This window comes from Crocodylus siamensis, chromosome 2 (assembly GCF_052110815.1).
Source record: "Crocodylus siamensis isolate JL-2025a chromosome 2, ASM5211081v1, whole genome shotgun sequence".
Classification (NCBI taxonomy): Eukaryota; Metazoa; Chordata; order Crocodylia; family Crocodylidae; genus Crocodylus; species Crocodylus siamensis.
In genome coordinates, this window is record NC_143396.1 from 171,709,807 (window position 1) to 171,730,788 (window position 20,982).

The window sequence follows — 20,982 nt, forward strand, 5'->3', positions numbered from 1 at the left end:
TGCCTCCTGATCTCTAACCTAAACCTATTCTCCATCAGCTTATTCCTTGTCACTCCAGGTGGTGCTGGGGAGAATAGGGCTCTTCCTATTTGCTGACGATCTCCTCTGATGAGTTTGTAGGCAGCCACCAGGCCCCCCCCTCAGCCTCCTCTTGCCATTTTTTATATTTATAGGTGATTTATATGCACTGAACTGCTGTCGTGTTACCTATATGAACCAGTTTCCGATCACTTATACCAGTTTATGTGCAATTTCTGTCCTTAACAATGAAGATTTCTTTCTCCCCTTTCCCATCACCAACATTTCTCTGTGTCTTCTTCAGTTGGCTCTCTCCTGTGACTTTTTTCCAAGTTACAGCATTTCAGAAAGACTTAATATTCCTTAAAATTCTTTCACTCAGGCAAGTAATCAGGCAGTCTCCTTCCTCCATTTACAGCAAGTAATGTTAAGAGAGAAAGAGACTGCTAAAAGTCTCTCTCTACCAGGCTCAGGCCAATATCTCATCCATTCATGTCACTAAATTCAGCAAGAGCAGCAAATGGTGACTTGCATTTAGAAAAAGGCTAAATTTAAATATTTCAGTCCCCTAATCATACTAAAATTAATCTTATCCAGTTCTGCAGTCCACTAGACAAGGCTTATTTATCTCCCAAAGTCCACCATACTCTCCAATTGTCTCTGCAGCTGTACATTGAAAGGATCCCCATGAAGAATTGTAGTTTTTTTATCCATGCAGATAGGCATCAAGCCAATGTTCCCCAGAATCCTTCAAGGAGCTGCAAAAGCAAAATGAGATGGAAGATGATATTAATGTTGGAAGGGGGCAATCTGCTTCTTGGTCTCAGTGGAGAAAGTGGGAAGATGAAAAAATAATGTTGTGAAAGAAGCATTTTCAGAAAGGAAGAGGTGGGAGATGGATTGAAACCATGAGTAAGAGGGGGACAGAGGTGAATCCAGGGGAAGGGGGCATGCAATAGTGCAAATGCACCTCTTCTTTGATTCCTGGTTCACCCAAAGTTTAAAACCAAGTGCCTGGTGGCGGCAGCAGCATTTATATGCAGGTAGCAGTGATGGGGTCAATTGATTTCAAGGCTCATTGTAATTTACCTGATTCCTTCCAAATGTTTAATTCCACATGTGTTAATGACCCACTCTCCTTCTTAATGATTTCAATGTTCAACTAACCAAGCCTTCCTTTTTTCTGCAATTCTGCTGTCTGTTAGCTGCTCCTGGATACTATCCCGCTTGCCATAATTTTCCGATACTTTCATTCTTATCTACACCTTAATTAAGCAGTCATGTGTATAGCTTCACTACTGACAGTAGATCCCGTGACAAAGTAAAGCAAATAATGGTTGAGGATGATGTTCAAAGGTTCAAGTACAGGAATCTTCCCTGTACTAATGTGCCCAGAACTGGCCACAGAATACCGGGAGAAGTCCTGACACACTATTTCACAACTTTGCAGACTTTGCAGTCCTGGCACTCGTATTTCCTGTTCCCGGATTATTTGCACACGTAGATGTGCCAAGTGAAGCACTAAATGCACTGTCAGGGTGGTCAAGAAGGCTAGATTTTGTTTTGTGAATCTGAAAATTGGATATATATTTTATTCCAATGGCTACAAGACAAATGAAGTAACATCTTTTGCTTATTTTTAACTAGGTTGCTGTGGGGGGGGGGGTTTAACACATAATGGGTGCATCTACACAAGACACTATGGCACTGTAGCATCTGTTGGCAAAATCTATGATGCTACTACTACATTGCCTTAGCAATGTACTCCTTTGGTATAGTGTGTTGCTATGGCAACGTAGTGGCCAAAGATAACCAAGCTGCTGACACAGAGCAGTACAGCTGTTACTGCACCCTCCTGTATACTTCCAAAATGAAGTACCAAATGATGGCACAGTAAAAAAGGCAGCATATGACCATGTGTAGATGTGCCCAATGGGTGCTTCTACATATGCATTAATGTGCCATAGTTACTGTGCATTAAATTTAGTACCTGCATAACCAAGGACTAAATCAACATGCAGTAATTGGTACTACTGCACAGTAGCACCAGTGCATGGCTTTTTAGTGACAATAACTGTGCAGTACCCTAATACTACTGCACAGTAGCATATTAGTATGGGGTTTTCCCTGCACACTACTGCACAGTAGAATTAAGCTACTGCACAGTTAGTATCTTGTATAAATGCACCCAATATAAAATAGACCAAATTAATGAATATTCTAATACAATAATACATTTTTTAACTTGAACAGAATAATATAGCCCTAGGCTCCAAACATATTAGTAAGGCCTCTAGTTTCTTTTTAACTAAACAAAAATGTATTCTGTTATGTGATGATGTATCACACACATCATCTTCACCATCCTTTTCAAAATCCTAGATCTGCCCATGTAGGGGGACCATAAAGTTGGCAAAATAAGTGAATGAGAATGGGGTGGAAGGAAAAAGGGAAGGAGTTATGGTTTCCCTGAAAAAATAAATATAATGGTACAGAGCCAATGGGGGTTGGGGGAGTTGATGGCAGAGATAGACTGAGGAGGGACTTGGATGTGAACGGTCACCATGTAGACAGAGGTTCAGTATAGCTACTTGGTCAGTCAGGAGAGGAGAGACCAAAAGAGTTCACATAATTGGAAAAATGAGGACCAAGAGAGTGGAAGAACATGAATGGTTCCTTTCATCTGAATAGTAGTGTCAGGACTCCTCCCGGCATTTTGTGGCCAGTTCTTCGCACATTAGTATAGGGAAGGTTCCTGGACTTGAGCCTTAGGCTTTCATCCTCTTAACCATTATTTGCTTTACTTTGTCACTGGATCTACTGTCAGTAGAGAAGCTATATACATGATTGTCTGCAGAAACAGGGCCTTGATTAAGGTGGCATGTGCGAGTCAGCAGTGACCCGATCTGACTTCATATCTGGCCACTTTGGATGCCAGGGATCCAATCCGGAGCTCTGGGTTGAGTTTCTGCCTCTATATGGCCGAAGCGGCTCTGAAGCTTCAGAGTCACCTCGGAAATTTGGCCATAGGATATAATGGGGAATCAATGAAATATCTATAATTTCATTGTTTTTTGTCCAATTTGGGTGACACTTGCAGGGATTGTAGCCTCTGCTGAGCGCATAAAATCTGCCAGGTTTCAAGAAGACTGGTATAGGGATTTGGGGGGAACTTTACCCCAAAATCTTAAAAGCCAAACTCATGTCATGGCTATGCGTTACACCACAGGGGGGTCAAAACTGCAGAGGTGGTAGTTCTTACTGAGGGAACAAAACCTGCCAAGTTTCAAGAAGATCAGTGCAGGGGTTTGGGGGGAACTGCCTCTCAAACTGCCGACAAGCAAAACTTGTGCCATGGGTGACACTGCATGTGCTAAGGCACAGCAGGGTGACAGCTGCAGGGATGGTGGCCCCTGCTGTGATGCCTGCCAGCTGTCAAGGAGATCGGTGCAGGGGGGTCCTGGGGCCCTGCACCCCTGGCTGCTGACAGACAAAACTCGTGCCAAGACTGCATCTGTCTTGGGGCAGTTGATTGTCTGTATTGAATCTTTCCTCTCCTTAGCCTGGTTTTGTAGGTGCTAATTGATGCTCGTTAAGTCACTGTGTAGTAGCCAGGTCCTGTGTATTGAGCCCGTCCCTGAATCCCTGGTCTGGGAGCGAACCATGATTGATTGATTGGCAACTGAGAACACAACAGTTTAGCAGCCAGGCCTGCAGCAGTGTCTACCCTCCCTGCCCCCCACCCCGACAGACACAGTCAGTCCCACAGCACCCATGGCACCAGTTTTGCTTGTCCGCAGCTTGAGGTGCAGTTCCCCCCAAATCCCTGCACTGATCTTCTTGAAACTTGGCAGACTTTGTGGTCTCAGAAAGGGCTACCATCCCTGTAGTTTTCACCCTGCAATGTTGTAACGCCTAGACGTGACATGAGTTTTGCTTTCAATAATTTGGGTAGTGGTTCCCCCAAACCCCTGCACTGATCTTGAAGCTTGGCAGGCTTCATCCTCTCTGCAGAGTCTACCACCCCTGAAAATTTCATCCAAATCGGACAAAAAACAACAAAGTTATAGATATTTTATCGTCTCCCCATTATACCATATGGCCGGATCTCCGAGGCAGCTCCGATGCGCTTCGGGAGCTCCAAACCGCTTCGGAAAGCCAAACGAGGCCAGCACTTTGACCTGGATGTGCTGCTTCACACCCTGAAGCATCCGAAGCTTCTCCAGATCCGAAGCTGTGTCTGAAGCCTCGCACAGCCCTAGTAATAAGTATTAAGAATGAAAGTAAGTATCAGAAAATTATAGCAAGCAGGATAGTATCCATAACAGAATATTTTCATTTCTGCTGGTTGTACTGGTTAAAATAAAGGAGGGAAGGAAAAATAAAAGCCTCTTTTCTGGATCAACTTAGAGCTTATGATATTTCTGAAAAGTTTTCAGGAAAATTGAATTTAAACAATTGCTCAGTCTTCTGTCCTTTCACATATTTTGCTTGGCATTTAAACAAAGGATTAAATTTCAGGTTTTTTCATTTTATATTTTCTGCTGTTTCTGTTATACTGAATTGTATTTCATGCTAATACTCCTTTTTTAGGTTTTTGTTTTTTGGTATTGGTTCTGGAAACTTTCATTTGTGAACGTGAAATTCAGAGTATTTATTCAGAGGATTTTTATTTATTTATTGTAGCATTGCCTACTTTGGGTAATCTGCTTCTATAGTAATTTGTAATCAAAATCCAACAAATTCCATCTATTAATTAAAATTTAAAAAATTACTACACGAGATTAATTAAATTCAAATGTAAAAAGCCTTAGGAGTTTCTATTAAAATGTATAAAATGTGAAATACAATTTAGCTAAAAAAATGAAGGCTTCTTTCTGTTTGTTGTGAATTCTTTAAAAATATCTTGAGCTTAAGCTCTGTGTTTAATTTAAAAAGGAAGAAAAAGATTTCTAGTAACAATCAAATGAAACATCTCTGAAAAAAAGACAGGGTAGCCATATTTTCTTGATTTCCCCTTCTGTTATCTCTCTATGTATATTTCTTAATATGTACTTTTTGGATAAATTATCCTTCCTAAAGGACTTTAGGAACTCTCCTGCCAGTGGCCCAAATCCATTTTGCATGTGGGGTGGCTACTGAACCTGCAAGGTGCCTACAGAAAACAAACTGCAGTTTAGGGCCTAAAGATATATTTTTCAAAAAATCCTTAGAACTTAGTTGAACTGATGTGGGCTCCAAACTGCTCACAGCACTTTTTAAATTGGGACTTTGGAGAAATTAAGAAATGTTGTCAATGTTATCCAAGAAATTAAGATGATTTTGTAAATGTTATCCTTTGGGTTTCATTTTAAATACTGGGTGAAAAAAAATAAGTAACAATGACTATCATTTATTTTTAATTCAATTCTTGGTTTTACATGGAAGTTGAACTGAAATATCTGTTTAGGCACCCTACTGTCCATTTGCCAAAGTATTTACAGGAGTGGTGAATATTACACTCAGCGTCTGCATCCAGATGAGCAGGAAAGTGAGCTTGCAGTAACCCAAATAGTAGTGCCACGAATGTGTGCCAGTACTTTGAGTCACCGTGCATGCCCCACCACCCCATGTAGACCTTGTTGCAGGACACATTGCCCCGCTGTCAGCCAACTGTTTGGGCCCAGCTCCTCCTGGCTCCCAGCCAGGCTCCATGTGCTGTGGGCTGGCACTGGCTGGGCACAAGGTGTCTCAGTGTGGAACTAGCTGGCAGGCACCCTGCACCCCAGCTAGCTGGGGAGTGGTACACAAAGACAGGGGAGCAGCCAGCCCAGAGCTGCCTTCTCCTCTTTTTCCACATTTGTCCTGGGTCACAATATTTTGGCGTGCTTTGTGCCGGTTTATTTTCCAGAGGTGTTTTTTGCTACTGGGAAATCGCAGTAGCAACTTTGCCCCCACACTGCAAATTAGCATCACTGTTCACAATTTAAGAGATTTGTGGCACCACAAACTACATGTGCCTGCAGGTGTGGACACAGCCTGTATTTACAGGGAGTTTCACAATCGGTAACCTTCTAGCCTAACTATTTTTACACAGCTTTGCATTATGGGTATTTAAGAGGAGGCTAAACTTTTTTTTTCTTTTTAGGGCAGACAGCAGTTTCAGATATTTAGGACTAGTTTGAGAGTTTGGAAGGCATTGATATTCGAGGTCTAGAGAGCAGGTCATACAAGAAAAAGCTGAAAGACTTGGGACTGTTCAGTCTGGAGAAGAAAGACTCAGAGGGGACTTGATGGCAATCTCTAAGTATATTAGGAGCATACATGAGGGCTTGGGGGAGCATCTGTTCACCAAGGCCCACCAGGGGAAGACAAGAAACAATGGGCACAAACTGACTGAAGATTGCTTCAGACTCAACATAAGGAAAAACTTATTTACAAGTCGAGTGCCAACAGTTTGGAACAGGCTCCCCCAAAGGTGGTACAGTCACCCACCCTGGTGATCTTCAAAAAGCATCCTGATGCCCACCTTGCTGAGGTCATCTGACCCCAGCAATCTTTCCTGCCTAGTGCAGGGGGGCTGGACCCAAGGATCTTGTAAGGTCCCTTCCAGCTCCTAACATCTATGAATCTATGATAATACAAGTTGGGTCTGAACAGATGACACAAAGTGAAAAGGTCCACATCACAGACTCTAAAACCCTAAGCTTCTGAATCCCATCTACAGACTAATGTCTCTGTTAACTCACTTTAATCCTCTCTCAAACTTCTCCTACATTGCAGCTATTGACTGTGCCTAGCTATGCACTATAGTCAAAACCATTCTCTTAATTGACACTTACTGCAAAATGTCTGCAAAAGCAGTGAGTAAAGTCTTGGATTTGTACTCAATGCCATGTGTAGCACAGAGGGATTTCACCAAGGGGGCCACCTTCCAGTAGTTGTGTCGAGGCATCGTAGGGAAAAGGCTGTGAAGAGAAGAAGAGAGGCAAGACTTTGCTTCCCTCTTCCTACTTGTCCCAAAAGAATCCCCTCTCTCCCCATGGTACCAAACTAATTAAACATAGGGACATAAGAAATGCCATTTACTGAGTCAGACCATAGGTTCTTCTAGCCCAGTATCCTGTCTCACACAGAAGCAGAGTTACTGCTGGAAAAGGATGAGGTATGCAGAGAATGAAAAGGTTACATCCAATATTTTCCATTCCCTGCTCCTCTCCCACCACAGCTTTCAGCACTCAAAGGTTAAAGAAGTTCTGATTCAGAGGCTGCACTCCTACCTATCATTAATGGACCATTCCTCCAGGCATTGTTCTAATCCCATTTTGTACTTGGTTAATTTTCCAGCCTCTGTAGCTTCTTGTGAAAATGAATGCTACAAGTTGATTACATACTGTGTTTAAAAGAACTTCCTTTTATTATTTTTAAACCTACTGCCTCAGGGTTCAATTTTAGGTCCCCTACTTCTCATATTGTGGGAGACAGAAAATAATAAATCCCTATTTACTTTCTCTGCATTATTTCATAATTTTGTAGAGCTCTATCATGCCCCCTCCCTCAAGAGTCTCTTTTCTAAGCTGAAAAATTCTATCCTGTTTTGTCTCTTCTGTGCAGAAGTTTCTCGATATGGGGAGAGCACTAGTCATCCTCACTGCTTTTCTTTTTACCCTTTCTAGTTCTTCTATATCCTTTTTGAGCTGTGGAAATACAAACTTCACACCATTCTCCAGGTGTGGACACCCCATACGTATATAAAGGAACATAATAATACTTTCCCCCTCGGGATATGGCTTCTCATGTGGGTGCTGGATAATCTTACTCAGAGATACCCCTTACATCCTCATTTCTCTCTCCATACCCATACTCACTGGTGCTCAATTTGGAAATTCAGGTGCCCAGTGAACCAGTCATTGAACCAGGATTGGTTCACATTGCATGTTGCCTGGAGCTGGGAGTAGAAAATAAAGAGAAACAAACGTACCATTTTAATTCTGTCTAGACATCAATATAATTCAGCACCAGCCCTTCTCGCACCTTTTCCCTTGCCTTGAATGGATATCTGATATGGGGGATTGGAGCTGTCACTCTTTTGAACACAGGACCAAGGTTTGGGTGAGAGTGATAGGCTGCGATATGAGATAGTTATTGCCTTAGCCCACAGGAACTAAAGAAATTGCTTTTCCTTCAGGAACGATATAGATTTGTCCATAAAACCCCGTAAAAGGTTTACCTCACCGCTCCCATTTGAGTAGGCAGGAAAGATGCATATTGAAGGATAAGAAATAGTTATTCTGAATTCTCTCCACTATTTCAGCTGGAGCAGAATTAATTATGTAATTATACTGGTAGTATATTTACTGATGTTTATTAACTGAAATAGTTATGAAAAATGATCCCCTAGTGTAGATATGGTTATTTTAATATAATAAAGGGCTTGGTCTGTCTCTGTGTGTGTCTGTCTGTGCGTCTGTCTGTCTGTAACACTTTTGGGCAACTGCGCGCGCTCTGCCTCCTCAGGCACCACCGCTGCCTCCTCAAGTGGAGGGAAGCCCTGCTGCTCTGCAGGAGGCAATGGAGGCGGGCGGGTGGGCAGAGGGAGGAGCCGCCACTGCTGCCACCACCGCCTCAGGTGGAGGGAAGCCCTGCTGCTCCATGGGAGGAGATGTAGGAAGAGGAGGGTGGGCTGGGGGGAGGAAGCCCCTGCCACCACTGCTGCCACCTAAGGCAGAGAGAAGCCCCGCAGCCTCATGGGAGGGGGAGGGAGGGCAGGCGGGCCGGGGGGCGGGAGCTGCCGCCACTGCCTCAGGCAGAGGGAAGCCTTGCTGCTCCATGGAGGAGGTGGAGATGAGTGGGTGTGGAGGAGGAGCCACTGCCACTGCCGCCACCTCCTCAGGTGGAGGGAAGCCCGGCTGCTCCACGGGAGGAGACAGAGGCAGGTGGGGAGGAGGGAGCCACCATGCCAGAGGCTGGAGGAGGAGGCAGCAGCAGCAGAGGGACTGTTTACATGGCCAGCCCCAAAGGGTGAGTGGAGGGGGGGAGAAGGTGGTATGTAAACACTCCCTCATTCATGATGGGCAATTGGCTAGTGCTTGCACATTGTTCCTTATTTCACTACATCATGATGCCTCGAATAATAATTTAAAAAAAAATTCCATCCAAGATGAATCCAGTTGCTTCTCCTTTTTTGGGACAAGCAGTAAAGTCACAGCGTTGGTCTTAGCATTAATATTAGTCAAGGAAAATTTGAGGAAAGTTTTGTCAACTTGACAACAAGTTTTGTCACTGAAAATTAAGGTTTTCACAAAAAATATCACATTTTCAAATCAGTTTGTTAAAATGCATTTGCTACAACTGTCCTTTAAATTTGGAGGCCCATTGTGATTTTTCATCTGCATCACAAAAAGAAACCCCCAGTCCAAATTAGAGTTGCAGCTCCTAGAGCAAGAGTCTGTGACTTCAGACTCACATCTGCAGACCCCAAGTGTCAAGGAGTGGAGAGGATCTTACCTGAGTAGACACCCAGTCCAAGTTCTGATCATAGGCAATGTGCATTGGGATGTGATTCATTTGTGAAACCCAGATAAACCAGGTGCTCTCTAGGTACCTGAGCAGACAAATACACATACACACATATACAAATACTGCCTTCATTGCCAATCTATTCCAAATTGACTGTTAAAAGCTCCATTTTGTTGCCTGGAAAACAGTGATTTTCTAGTAGCAAGTTCTAAAAGTCAAATTTGTAATACACTGAAAAAATTCCCCCACCCAAACTCAAATCATGTTTTATATTGATTATACAATAACATTACTTTGCAGTGCAGGACTTTCGATCCCATCATTTCTACATCCCAACTTCTGGTGGATCTTTGGAGCATCACTACATTTTTACCAGAGAACATCACTCAGTGATCCACAGCAATTTCCAACTCCTTTCTTACTTGACCATAATTAACTTAGAAATCAACAATGGATATGAATAGTCTTATATTATTCCTTCCAATGTTGAAACTGCTAAAAGTGACAACAGGGAAGGGATAGACTAGCATCAAAATGGACAAAAAAGGCAGCAAATATTACCTGGCCAGCCAGTAGTATGCCATGAAGCTCTTAAATCCCATTAAGGGAACATACATAAGACAGACGCGGATGTTGTAGGTTACAATCAAGAACAATTCCTGACAAAAGATTGAAAGAAGGATTCATCCACATTGCACTCTCCTTCTCATTCTTGCATAAGCCAAACTATGACACAAAAATGTGTTCTTTGTAATATGCCATCCTTGACCCAGTGGAAGTCAAGCCCTAGCAAATGTTCCTGTAATCTCCAGTCACCCTCACACACGGTAGCTCTCATCCATCAACTTTTATGTGACTGGGGAACCGTATTCTCACACAAACTGGCTGAGCCATATCCATTTCCATTAAAACAGGCCCAGGCTGATTCCTACATTCTAGACCCCATTATCACTTCCCATGTGTGATAAGCATTACAAGGGGACAGAGGTTAATACAGGAAGGGATATACTGTGGCTACATTTTGCAAAGTTTTCTGAATAATGCTCAGAATACTTACCAACCACTTCCTTCTTTTGATTGAGAAATGGATTATAATGAACTGGAAGAAGGGAACTAAGAAAGCTGGGGCCAAAACTGGAGGAAAGAACAAGAACAATATAGCAACCACATCCTAGAATCATTAATCGCAAAGAAATCTATTCCAACTTTCCAAAATACTAAGATCACCCATCAGGCTGCAACATAAAAGGGAATATTTCTTCTCTTCCTCTTCAGAGGAATCTGTAGTCAGTCCTAGGAGAGGTCCCCAAGTTACTTCAGGAAACGGAAAATACTCACAGCTGAAGTATTTGTGCTGATGGTTATAAGGCATGAACTTCTTCTTCTTTTTTCCTAGCTACAAAAAGAGACCAGACCATAGTAGGATACCTGGGCTACTGAAAGAATTTATCAGACACTTCCCAATCAGTCATCTACCAACCCATCTCCACTTCGCTATTAATCTTCCCAAAGAGGATTGTTAAGGTCAAAGAGAAGAAGGAGTACAGAGAAGCAGCATCATGAGGTGCTGATAAAGCATTTACATGACCAGGTGGGTATTTGAGGGACAGCTCTAAATTGGTTCCATTCTTTCTTAGCAGGGAGGCCTCAGAGGTTGGTGATGGGCAAGTGTCACCCTCCTCTCAGAATGTTTCCTAAGGCCCCCCAGATCTCTGTATCATTGCCCCTACTATTCAATGTGTATATGAGGCCAGTGGGCAAAACTGTGCAGTGAGGTGTCATCAGTATGCTGATGACACCCAGCTCTACCTCTCCTTCTCTTCCGACCATCATCCCACAATCTCAGTTCTTTCCTAGTGCCTGGCTGCACTCGGGGACTGGGTGCAAGTGAACAATTGACACTGAATTTAGATAAGCCGGAGATGATGGTGGTGGGCAGACCACTTGACTTAGTGGGAACTAGGACACACTTATCATTGATGGGATCCAGTTTCCCCTTGTTGCTCAGATTCACCCTGACATGCTCCTGAATCCTTTGCTGCACCTGGATCTTCAGGTGGTTGATATAGCTTTCTCCTGCCCCATCTAGTAAAAAGGCTGTAACCCTTTCTTTCAGACTCTGATCCGTTCACTGTCAACCATACCTTCTCAACCTTAAGGCTAGACTACTGCAATGTATGGCTGGCTGGCCTTGAAAACCATCCAGAAGCTGCAGCCAGTGCAGAACATAGCGTCCCCCCTTCTAACAGAAATAGGTCACCAGGAACAAATAACTCCAGTGCTCCAGAATCTGCACTAGTTCCCAATAGCTTTCCAAGTGTAATTCAAAGTTCTGGCTTTGACCTATAGGGCCCTAAATATTCTTGGCCCTACATGCCAAAGGGACTTTACCTCTTATGCCTCATGGCGATCCCTAAGGTCAGCAGAGAGCAACCTCCTACACGTATCATCAGTATGTCAGTTCTGGTAAAAATGTGAAGGTCATTCTTGGCATTTGTTTCTTAGCTCTCTGGAATTCTCTCCCTCTTGAGACTCAGCGGAGCCCAAACCTGGACATCTTTTGTAAGTTCTGTAAGAATTTCTTATTTGGGCATTTATCAACCAAACCTAGGACGAGATGTTGTTTGGAAGTCTCTGTTTTATCTTGATATTCTAGTTCCCTTTTAAGTTGTTGTTGTTCTCTTGTCACTCTCTGTTTTTTAAGTTATTCAGCTTGCTTATTTTAAACCACCCTGAGCCTTTGTTTAGACAAGCAGCATGTAAATCAAATAAGTGACTAGGCTGGTCACACTCTATATGGCATGCTCTCCTTCTTTTACCATGGCTTTTACAGTACCTTACTGCCTAGTAGCTTATCTTCAGCAAGAGAGATGGAGAATGCCCACAGCCTCACCTAGTCCCTAGCCTAGGAATTGGAGGATTTTCTTGGGAAACAGCAGAGTGAAATCAAAGTCTTTCAGGCTCACTGTTGCTTGAAACCTAGCTCTCCAACTTCCTGGGCATGTGTCCTAACCACTAGGCCCGAGGCACCTCTTGACAGTGCTTACGTTACATTTAAGTCAGAGCTGCTGTAAGCAGTTATACTGGTCCACCCAGTCCTCTCCCATCTGTGACTACTAGGACATGACTTAACAGAAGTGTATATGTTTTCCTATTGAGAAAATAGGAGTGCTATGTACCTCCCTGGCAGAACAGAGTAGCTCTTTTGAGGCAAGCCAAGGGAGGCATAGAAGACTCTGGGAACCAGGCACTGGAGCCAGGCATGACAGACTGATGTCTGTTCAGAGCGAATAACTGGACATGGCTGTGATACCACATCTAACAGTCTTCTAGATTTACCTCTTTTTTCCCCATTATATCCTTTCAGTAGCCTGAGATGTTGTCAGACAGTCCTAACACTCACCTCTATAGAAAGAGTCTTTCCCAAGGAAAACAAGATAGGGTGCATGTTGAGATCAGGATCCTTGCGAAAGCAGTTCGGTTTTGCATGGTGCTGGTTATGCAGGTGATTCCACCAACTGGCCAACATTCCCTGTAACAGCCAGAGGACTTAAACTATCACATTATCAAATATGCATTTTGCCATTTATTCACTGATCCAGGAGAGCTGCAAAACATTCCCTCCCTGCTTCATTTAGAATAAAATCCCTCAAAAAGATTCCTGCCTGAATCTAGGGCTTCCTACATTTGCTGAACAATTCTGATCAGCTCTGCAAAGCATTCCCATGATTGATACATACCTTCTGAACACCCATTACAAGGATGTGAAGCAACCGGTTCCATGTAGTTTTGCTGACAACTGAAAAGTGCCCCAAATCATGTTGAAACCAATTGATCTGGGCCTGAAAGACAAAAGAATCACTGAGGAAAAAGAGCCAGGGTGATATCACTGTAAGCTTCCCATGTATTCAAGCCCAGAAACATCTTGCCCACTGTTTACTACTCAATACCACTCCCTGCAGCCCACTTTGGGAAGAGCACAATCTGATATCCTGAGTACAAATCCTGAGAATACCCTTTCTTTTCACTTTCACTCTGCTGCCTATACATGTATTTTTGAACTAGTAAGATTGCAGAACATAAGAAATTCTTTTTGTTGACAACAGTTGAGTATGGGGCAGGGCTCAGGAACTTTAGTTGGCCTATAAAAAAAGAAGTATGCTGCTCCTCTGAGTATTAGTAATTCCAAAGGGATGAGCTAGATATAGGAGAAATATCCAGATCTGTCAGTTCTGACAAGTCCTGAGCTCCAGAGGGCTTCATATTCCTATGGGAATACATGGGAAGTTTGGCTTGCAAATATGTGCCATGAGCTCTGGACAGAAAACAATAAAAGATAAGCCCCATTCTTGATATGGCAGGAAGACTGCCATGAAGGAAGCCATCTAGTGAAATAGAGTAAGGAGGTAAATGAGCTGCCAAGACAAAATCCACTTCCTCAAAGATATATTTCATGTTCACTTCTTGGAATAGAATCACTTCCAGCAGCAATAGTCTGCTCACACAACCTCCTCTTCAGAAGGACTGGGACTGAAATAGACCAAAGCTCACTAGACTGAGTACAACTGCATGATGTCCCAAGATTTGAATCATAGAATCATAGAAAAAGAGGGCTGGAAGGGACCTCAGGAGGTCATCTAGTCCAACCCACTGCTCAAAGCAGGACCATCCCCAACTAGATCATCCAGCCAAAGCTTAGTCTTTCTGGGTCTTAAAAACTTCCAAGGATGGAGCTTCCACCACCTCTCTGGGTAACCTGCTCCACTGTTTTACTACCCTTCTAGTGAGAAAATTCTTCCTAATATCTAACCTGAACTTCTTTTGCTGCAACTTGAGACTCTTGCTCCTTGTTCTGTCATCTGCCAACCCTGAGAACAGCCTAGCTCCATCCTCTTTTGAACCCCACTTCTGGTAGTTAAAGGCTGCTATCAAATCCCCTCTCAGTCTCTTCTCTAGACTAAATAAGCTCAGTTCCCTCAGGTTTTGCTCATAAGTCACGTCCCCCAGTCCCCTCACCATTTTGTTGCCCTTCACTCAACTCTCTTCACATGTTTTCTGTAGTAGGGGGCCCAAAACTGGACACAGGACTCCAGATGTGGCCTTACCAGTGCTGAATAGAGGGAAATAATCATTTCCCTTGACCTGCTGGCAAGGGGAGGTTAGATCATACTAACAGAGGTTAGCATGGCCAACACCCCTATAGCGTTCAGTGCCTTGTGTCAGGCAGGAAAAATCTGACCTTAAGTAAAGTGAGTTCCTTCAAACCTCCTTCTCAACATAACTACAAATATACTGAGCAATATGCATTATCTGCACAGTTAACCAGCATCACTGTTATGGTGGTGTGATCACAGAGTCCTGGTCCTCTACATCCACTACAGAGGTCTAGAGAGACAGTAATAAAGATCAGGCAGTCACTGGAAGGGGCACCAGATTAGAAACCACACCGTGGGGACATGTATCTTTTTCTCTCACTACATGGTATCAAAAGGGAGTTTGATCCCTCTCTTTAAGAAACAAAAAAGGAAAAAGAAAGAAAGAGAGGAGTCCCCAAACTTCCAGAAAGTAGACAGAGTCAGGGGAGACTCTGCAAACTGCAGTAAGGAAGAGACAAGCTGAAATCCAGTGCAGCTATGGAGACCATAACAAAAATGACTGTGTTAGAGTAGTTTGATTGTGAGAAAGCAAGCAGCTGGCATCACTGAGGCAGAAGGTTTGAGAGGTTCCAGATGGTTTCAAGCTTATCAGACAGAACAAAAGAATATCAGTAAGTATCCTTGTCTTTGCCATAGGATAATCTGGGGATGATATTCTACATGCCCTTCCCCTCTCTGCGGAGAAAAAAAAAGACACTTTTGATGCCTATTTTACAGACAGTCCAAATCTTATATATGAAATGGCCACATTTAATATGAGATTCCAGGAACCAGGGATTTTATCACTAAGGTTCACACAGAGACTGTCTACACAAGATGCTTTACTGCACATTAGAGCCAATCTGCACAGCAAGCATCTACAGCTATACATGCAGATGTTCACTGCACAGTAATTAGCTCTAATCATGAGTAAATCCTACCTGCAAATGCAAGTAGCAAATTCACTCATGATTAGTAACTACACAGTAGCGCACATGTAGATGCCTAACATCTCCCAGTCAACTTCCTGCCCCAAGGAGCTGCCTGTTGCTAGGCCAGGGTCTGCCACTGGATCCCAAGCAGGGACAATGTCCCCCTTCCCTACCAGCAGGGAGCTCACAGCTCCCATTCTGTAGTTGCAGGGCTGGGGCTGAAAGATTCTTATCTCCCAGCATCCGCTCTGCAGTCCTGGGGCCAGCACTGGGAGATCCTTCCCCCCCAGTGCCAGCTCTGTGGTCATGGGGCTGGCATGGGGAGATCCTTATATCATGCAGCCTAAGCCCTGTGGTAGCAGGATCTAGGCTGGAAGATCTCCACGATCATGGAGCAGAGGCTGGGAGCTCCCTAACTACCAGGGCAGGGGGACTTTTTCAACTCCTGAGCTATGGTGGCAGAGTCTTTCCCAGCAACAGCCAGCTCCCAGGAGACAGCTGTCTCCTGGACTATCAACCAGAGGGAACCTAGAGCTCCCCCTAGCTGCTGCAGGGGCCCATTGCAGGGCTGCCAGGAGTGGAAGTAGTTTGCTGCTAGGAGCAGCAAATCTGCTCCCACATGCTTGCATGTGTAGATGTGTGCCTGGAAGAGTTTACTCTCAAGTAGTTTACTTAAGAGAAAACTGCTTCCAGATTATTTGCACATGTAGACGTGCCCACTATGGCTAAACACTGCTATTATGTAGTTTTGAAAGAAGAACTCATGATAGACAGAACTGTTGTGGGCACCAGAGACACCAGCTTATCAGCACAACTGCAGTTGGATCCAGAACTCACACTCACAAAAGCTTTAATGAAAGTTAAGATGAGAGACACAATAAAGAGACAACATGAATGAATTACATGACCAGTACATTAGACATGTGCAGAAAACTATATCAGATAAATGGATACAGTCCATGTGCATCACATGCATAGTGAGTGAAAGTGGGAGGGCTACACCCCACTTGCCCCATTACTGGATCCACAACTGGTTGGACTGTTTAATTCAAAATAGATATTGGGGCTGTAGTTACTGCAATCACTACAAAAGAGTACAATTGATCTTAGGATGGATAGCTGCAGAGAGCAGATAAAATTCTGAAAGGGGTGACTAATACTAGAAGTCTGTAGCCAGTTCAAGGGAAAATTGGAAAAAAAAGAAAATTCTGTTACAGCCTAACTACATGGTGCAAAAGTGTGCAAGAGTTAAAAGTTCTCCTACTGGATGTCATACTTCCAGTTAGGGCAAAAATAGTTAAGCTAAACATCCAAAAAAAGGAGCTTGTGAAAAGAAGGCTTCACAAGACTGCTGAATGACCTGATAAGAAAGGTAAAAAAAATAAAAACACACTTAATGATCAAAGAAGTTGATCCAAAGAAGGAAGTAGCAAAAGCTGTAGCTGGATGACTTGAGAAGTAAAGTTAAAAGTAAGAGCTGTTAATGGGGCAGAAATAAAAAGAACCAAATGTGGCAAAAGAGACAAGTAGAAATAGACATCTTGATAAAAAGACAGTTAAACAGTGGCACAAGACTAGAGCACTGCAAGTACAGGTTCTGCAAGACTTGTTTTTCATAGTGACCTTGGGGGGGGAGCGGGGTACCTGTCAAAGGCAAGTTTCACTAAGTTGGGCTGATTGTTAAAGACCGCAGCTGGTGTACTGCCTAGGTGACAGTAAACCCATCTGAGCTTCCACATCCAAACACAAATTTGAGTCAGCCTCCTGGGGCAATGAAGAAAGAGTATCTGCAGATAGCAGCACCGTAGAGCAAACGGACGCAAACAGCATGAACAGTGAGAGTGACAAAAAAAGGTCACCTGAGCATCCCCATGCCTCAGACCAACACTGGGATTGCTAGAAGCACAAAGGCCAGGTCTAGTAGAGAAAATGGATTCATTTAACAACAAAAGACAAACCATACAAGCAATATGTACTCATGTTTTCACAGGTTTAAGGAAGTTTTGATGATGTTTCCCACATGATGATCATTTACATGCTGTTTTGAGATGCTTCCCACAATCTGGTCTCACTTTAAATGAGAAATATAAATGTGGGAAGGCAAAGATAATGAGTTAGACATAACATTAGCAAAAAATGAAAGTCAGTCAGACCTGGACAAAGTAAAGGCATTACATGCCTCACCTGGACTCAAAGACCTTCCTGTCATAAAATGGTTATTGGATATGGATGGTGACCTAACAAAATTGTGGCAGACATGTGCTACACAGCAGCTCCTTTAATATTGCTCTTTTTGCTGCCCACCCCTGTCCCTCCACTGATTGGCAGAGGGGCCCTGGCAGCCCTGCCACTCACCACTGATCAGCTGGGAGGCAAAAACCACAGCATATTTAAAACCATGGTTTTTGCCTCATGACCAATCATCAGTGAGCAGTGCAGCTGCCAGGTCTCCTCAGTCAATCAGTGGCAGGGCTGGGGACAGAATATGCAGCAAGAACATTAAAGGAACTGCTGTGCAGCGCACTTCCATCACAATTTGGGTAGGTCCCCATATACGGCCAACAGGAAAATTTTACCAAACTTAGCCTAGCTAGCAAAACTATTAAGAAATTTCCATAATAGACTCAGTATGTGTCTAGCATAAACTGAATGAATATAGCTGATGTTAACATACAGCGTAATAGTAGTGAACTGTAACCATGTTACTCTTGTCCTGTAAGTAATTTGCAAACTCCATTTTGTATTCTTTCATTTAACATAAGTGAATGAACTCTGCATGTCCCATATGTATGAGTCTATGTGAAAGGGTGAATGGTGAGAGGATGGCATAGAGACAAGAAAAGAAGATTTAACTGTGTTTGTAAGCAACAAGGTGCCAAATGTGTAAGTTACTAGTCAGTAAACTAATTAAAAGATGGCTGAAAAATCCCTTTGAGGGCTAGGGCACAAAGGAGATAATGAGGAGGAGGAATGCACACTTCCTGACAGATGGACAGCAAGGACACTCCAAGGCTGTGATACCAACTTTTACGACCAAACTGACCTCGGGCTGAGATAAGCAGAACATGGATGAGAAACAACTGTAAAAACAGAAAATGGGTATGAAAAAACCCCAAAGTGCTAAACAAAGGATGCCAATCCCTATAAAAGAGGACTCTGGAATATACCGGCTTGGGTGAGTCTCTCTCAACTGCTGCTTTTTTGGAATACGGACATAGCAGTTCAGAGTGGCGTGAACGGACATCTGCATCTTCTCTCAGTAGGCCTGGACCAGCCACCCCAGTACTCCTATTGAACAACTGCTGCTGGTAACTATAATATCTGAATGGAATGGTTGTTTTGTGTTTGTGTATGTCTTAGTGTAATGATGTGTAGGCTGATGTGTGTGCATCTGTATGAGTGGTGTCTGAACCTCTAGGTCTAATTATTGTAATCAACAAATGAGACATTTTGTCTTATCCCCCTTTATAAGGTCTTGCTCTTGATCTGACTAATTGGTAATTCAAAATAACATGTGGGTCTGATGGACTGTACAACAAAAAGTATTCAATACAATCAAGAAACTACTAGCCTCACTGTCTGTTTTGGCACAGTATTCAGTAATCTCCCCAACAGTACTAAAACAGATGCATCTCCATATACTCTAGTAGCAAATCTCATTCAAACACAGCCAAAAGGACACCAGAGTCCTGCTGCATTTATATTAAGATGTCTTACAAACACTGAGCAGTGCTATACTCAAGTAGAAAAAGAAGCTTGGCAATTAACTGGGCCTGTGAATTACTGAGTTCTTACTTGCTTGGCCTAATATTTAAACTAAAAACAGGTGACAAAATCCTGGTGGCATCATTGGCCTTCCATCCACAATTTAGACATTTCAACTACAATATTTGCAATTTTCATTCAACATCAAACATATCATATTTTCTCACATACACACACTCCAGAATAAAAAATACACCTTGGTTGTCAAAGGCCGAATAGAAAAGAAAAGATCTTTTCTTGCAATAAGTAATTGAGTAGCATCACCTAGGAAGCTGAGCCTGCTCATTGTTCTGCTCCCTATGAATCATATGCAGATGTCACTTTTGTGGAGTAACCAGCAGCAATTGTTCTTACCATACATCTCATATATAATTCACACTGATATGTCCAGCATCTTGTTTTTTGAGGGAAAAGCCTGTGTGTTGTTTGCAAGAAAATACAGTATACCAGGAAAAATGCTCATAACTTCTGACACTGTATCCAGAGCATTATTTAGGCAGCCACCAACTTCAAAGGAAGACCATAAAATCATAGAAAATTAGGGTTCAAAGGGACCTCAAAAGGTCATCTAGTCCAACCCCCTGCTCAAAACAGGACTGTCCCCAATTAGGTCATCCCAGCCAAAGATTTGTTTAGCTGGGTTCTGAAAACCTTCAAGGATGGAGATTCCACCACTTCTCTGGGTAACTTGTTCAAGTGTTTTACTACCCTCCTTGTAGGAAATTTTTTCCTAATGTCTAACCTAAACTTCCCTCATTACAACTTGAGACCAGTACTCCTTGTTCTGTCATCTGCCACCACTGAGAACAGTCTGGCTCCATCTTCTTTCAAACCTACCTTCAAGTAGTTGAAGGCTGCTATTAAAGCACTCCTCAGTCTTCTCTAAACTAAATAAGCCCAGTATGCTCAATCTTTCCTCATAAGTCATGTGTCTCAGCCCCATCACCATTTTTGCTGCCCTCCACAGGACTCTCTTTAATTTTCCCACGTCCTTTCTGTAATGGGGGGGCCTGAAACTGAACACAGTACTCCAGATGTGGCCTCATCAGTGTTGAATAGAAAGGAATAATCATTTCCTTTGGCCTACTGTAAACACACCTATCAATGCAGCCCAGTATGCGTTTAGCCTTTTTGGTAACAAGGGCACACTACTAGTTCATATTCAGCTTATTGTCCACTGCAACCACCAGGTCCTTTTCTCCAGAGCTGCTGCCCAGCCAGTCAGCCCCCAGCCTGTGCTAGTGCATGGGATTGATCTATCCTAAGCGCAGGACTGTGCACATCTTCCTAAACTTCACAAAATTTCTTTTGGTCCAATCCTCCAATTTGTTTAAGTCACTCTAAATCCTAGCCCTACCCTACACCATATCTACTACTCACCCCAGCTTGGTGTCATCTGCAAGCTTGCTGAGTGTGCACTCTATGCCATCTTCCAGGTCATTGATGAAGATATTGAACAAAACCTCCCCAGCACCAACTCCTGGGGCACTTCACTCCACTCCACAGCTGTCAACTAGACATTGATTCATAGATTCATAGATGCTAGGGTCGGAAGGGACCTCAACAGATCATCGAGTCCGACCCCCTGCATAAGCAGGAAAGAGTGCTGGGCCTACATTACCCCAGCTAGATAC

General features: G+C 43.2%; 1 protein-coding gene across 1 annotated transcript in view; it reads right to left on the bottom strand.

The window, feature by feature from the left end:
• Positions 1-724: 724 nt before the first annotated feature.
• Positions 725-20,982, bottom strand: part of LOC149871309 (acyl-CoA (8-3)-desaturase-like) — a 30,943-nt gene continuing 10,685 nt past the window's right edge. The window contains exons 4-12 of the mRNA XM_090034913.1: positions 13,257-13,358; positions 12,920-13,048; positions 10,855-10,912; positions 10,574-10,650; positions 10,078-10,175; positions 9,505-9,601; positions 7,866-7,945; positions 6,840-6,965; positions 725-776 (exon numbers count right to left, since the gene is read on the bottom strand). Coding sequence (XP_089891039.1) covers positions 725-776; positions 6,840-6,965; positions 7,866-7,945; positions 9,505-9,601; positions 10,078-10,175; positions 10,574-10,650; positions 10,855-10,912; positions 12,920-13,048; positions 13,257-13,358 — 819 coding nt within the window. The remainder of the gene's footprint in view (positions 777-6,839; positions 6,966-7,865; positions 7,946-9,504; positions 9,602-10,077; positions 10,176-10,573; positions 10,651-10,854; positions 10,913-12,919; positions 13,049-13,256; positions 13,359-20,982) is intronic.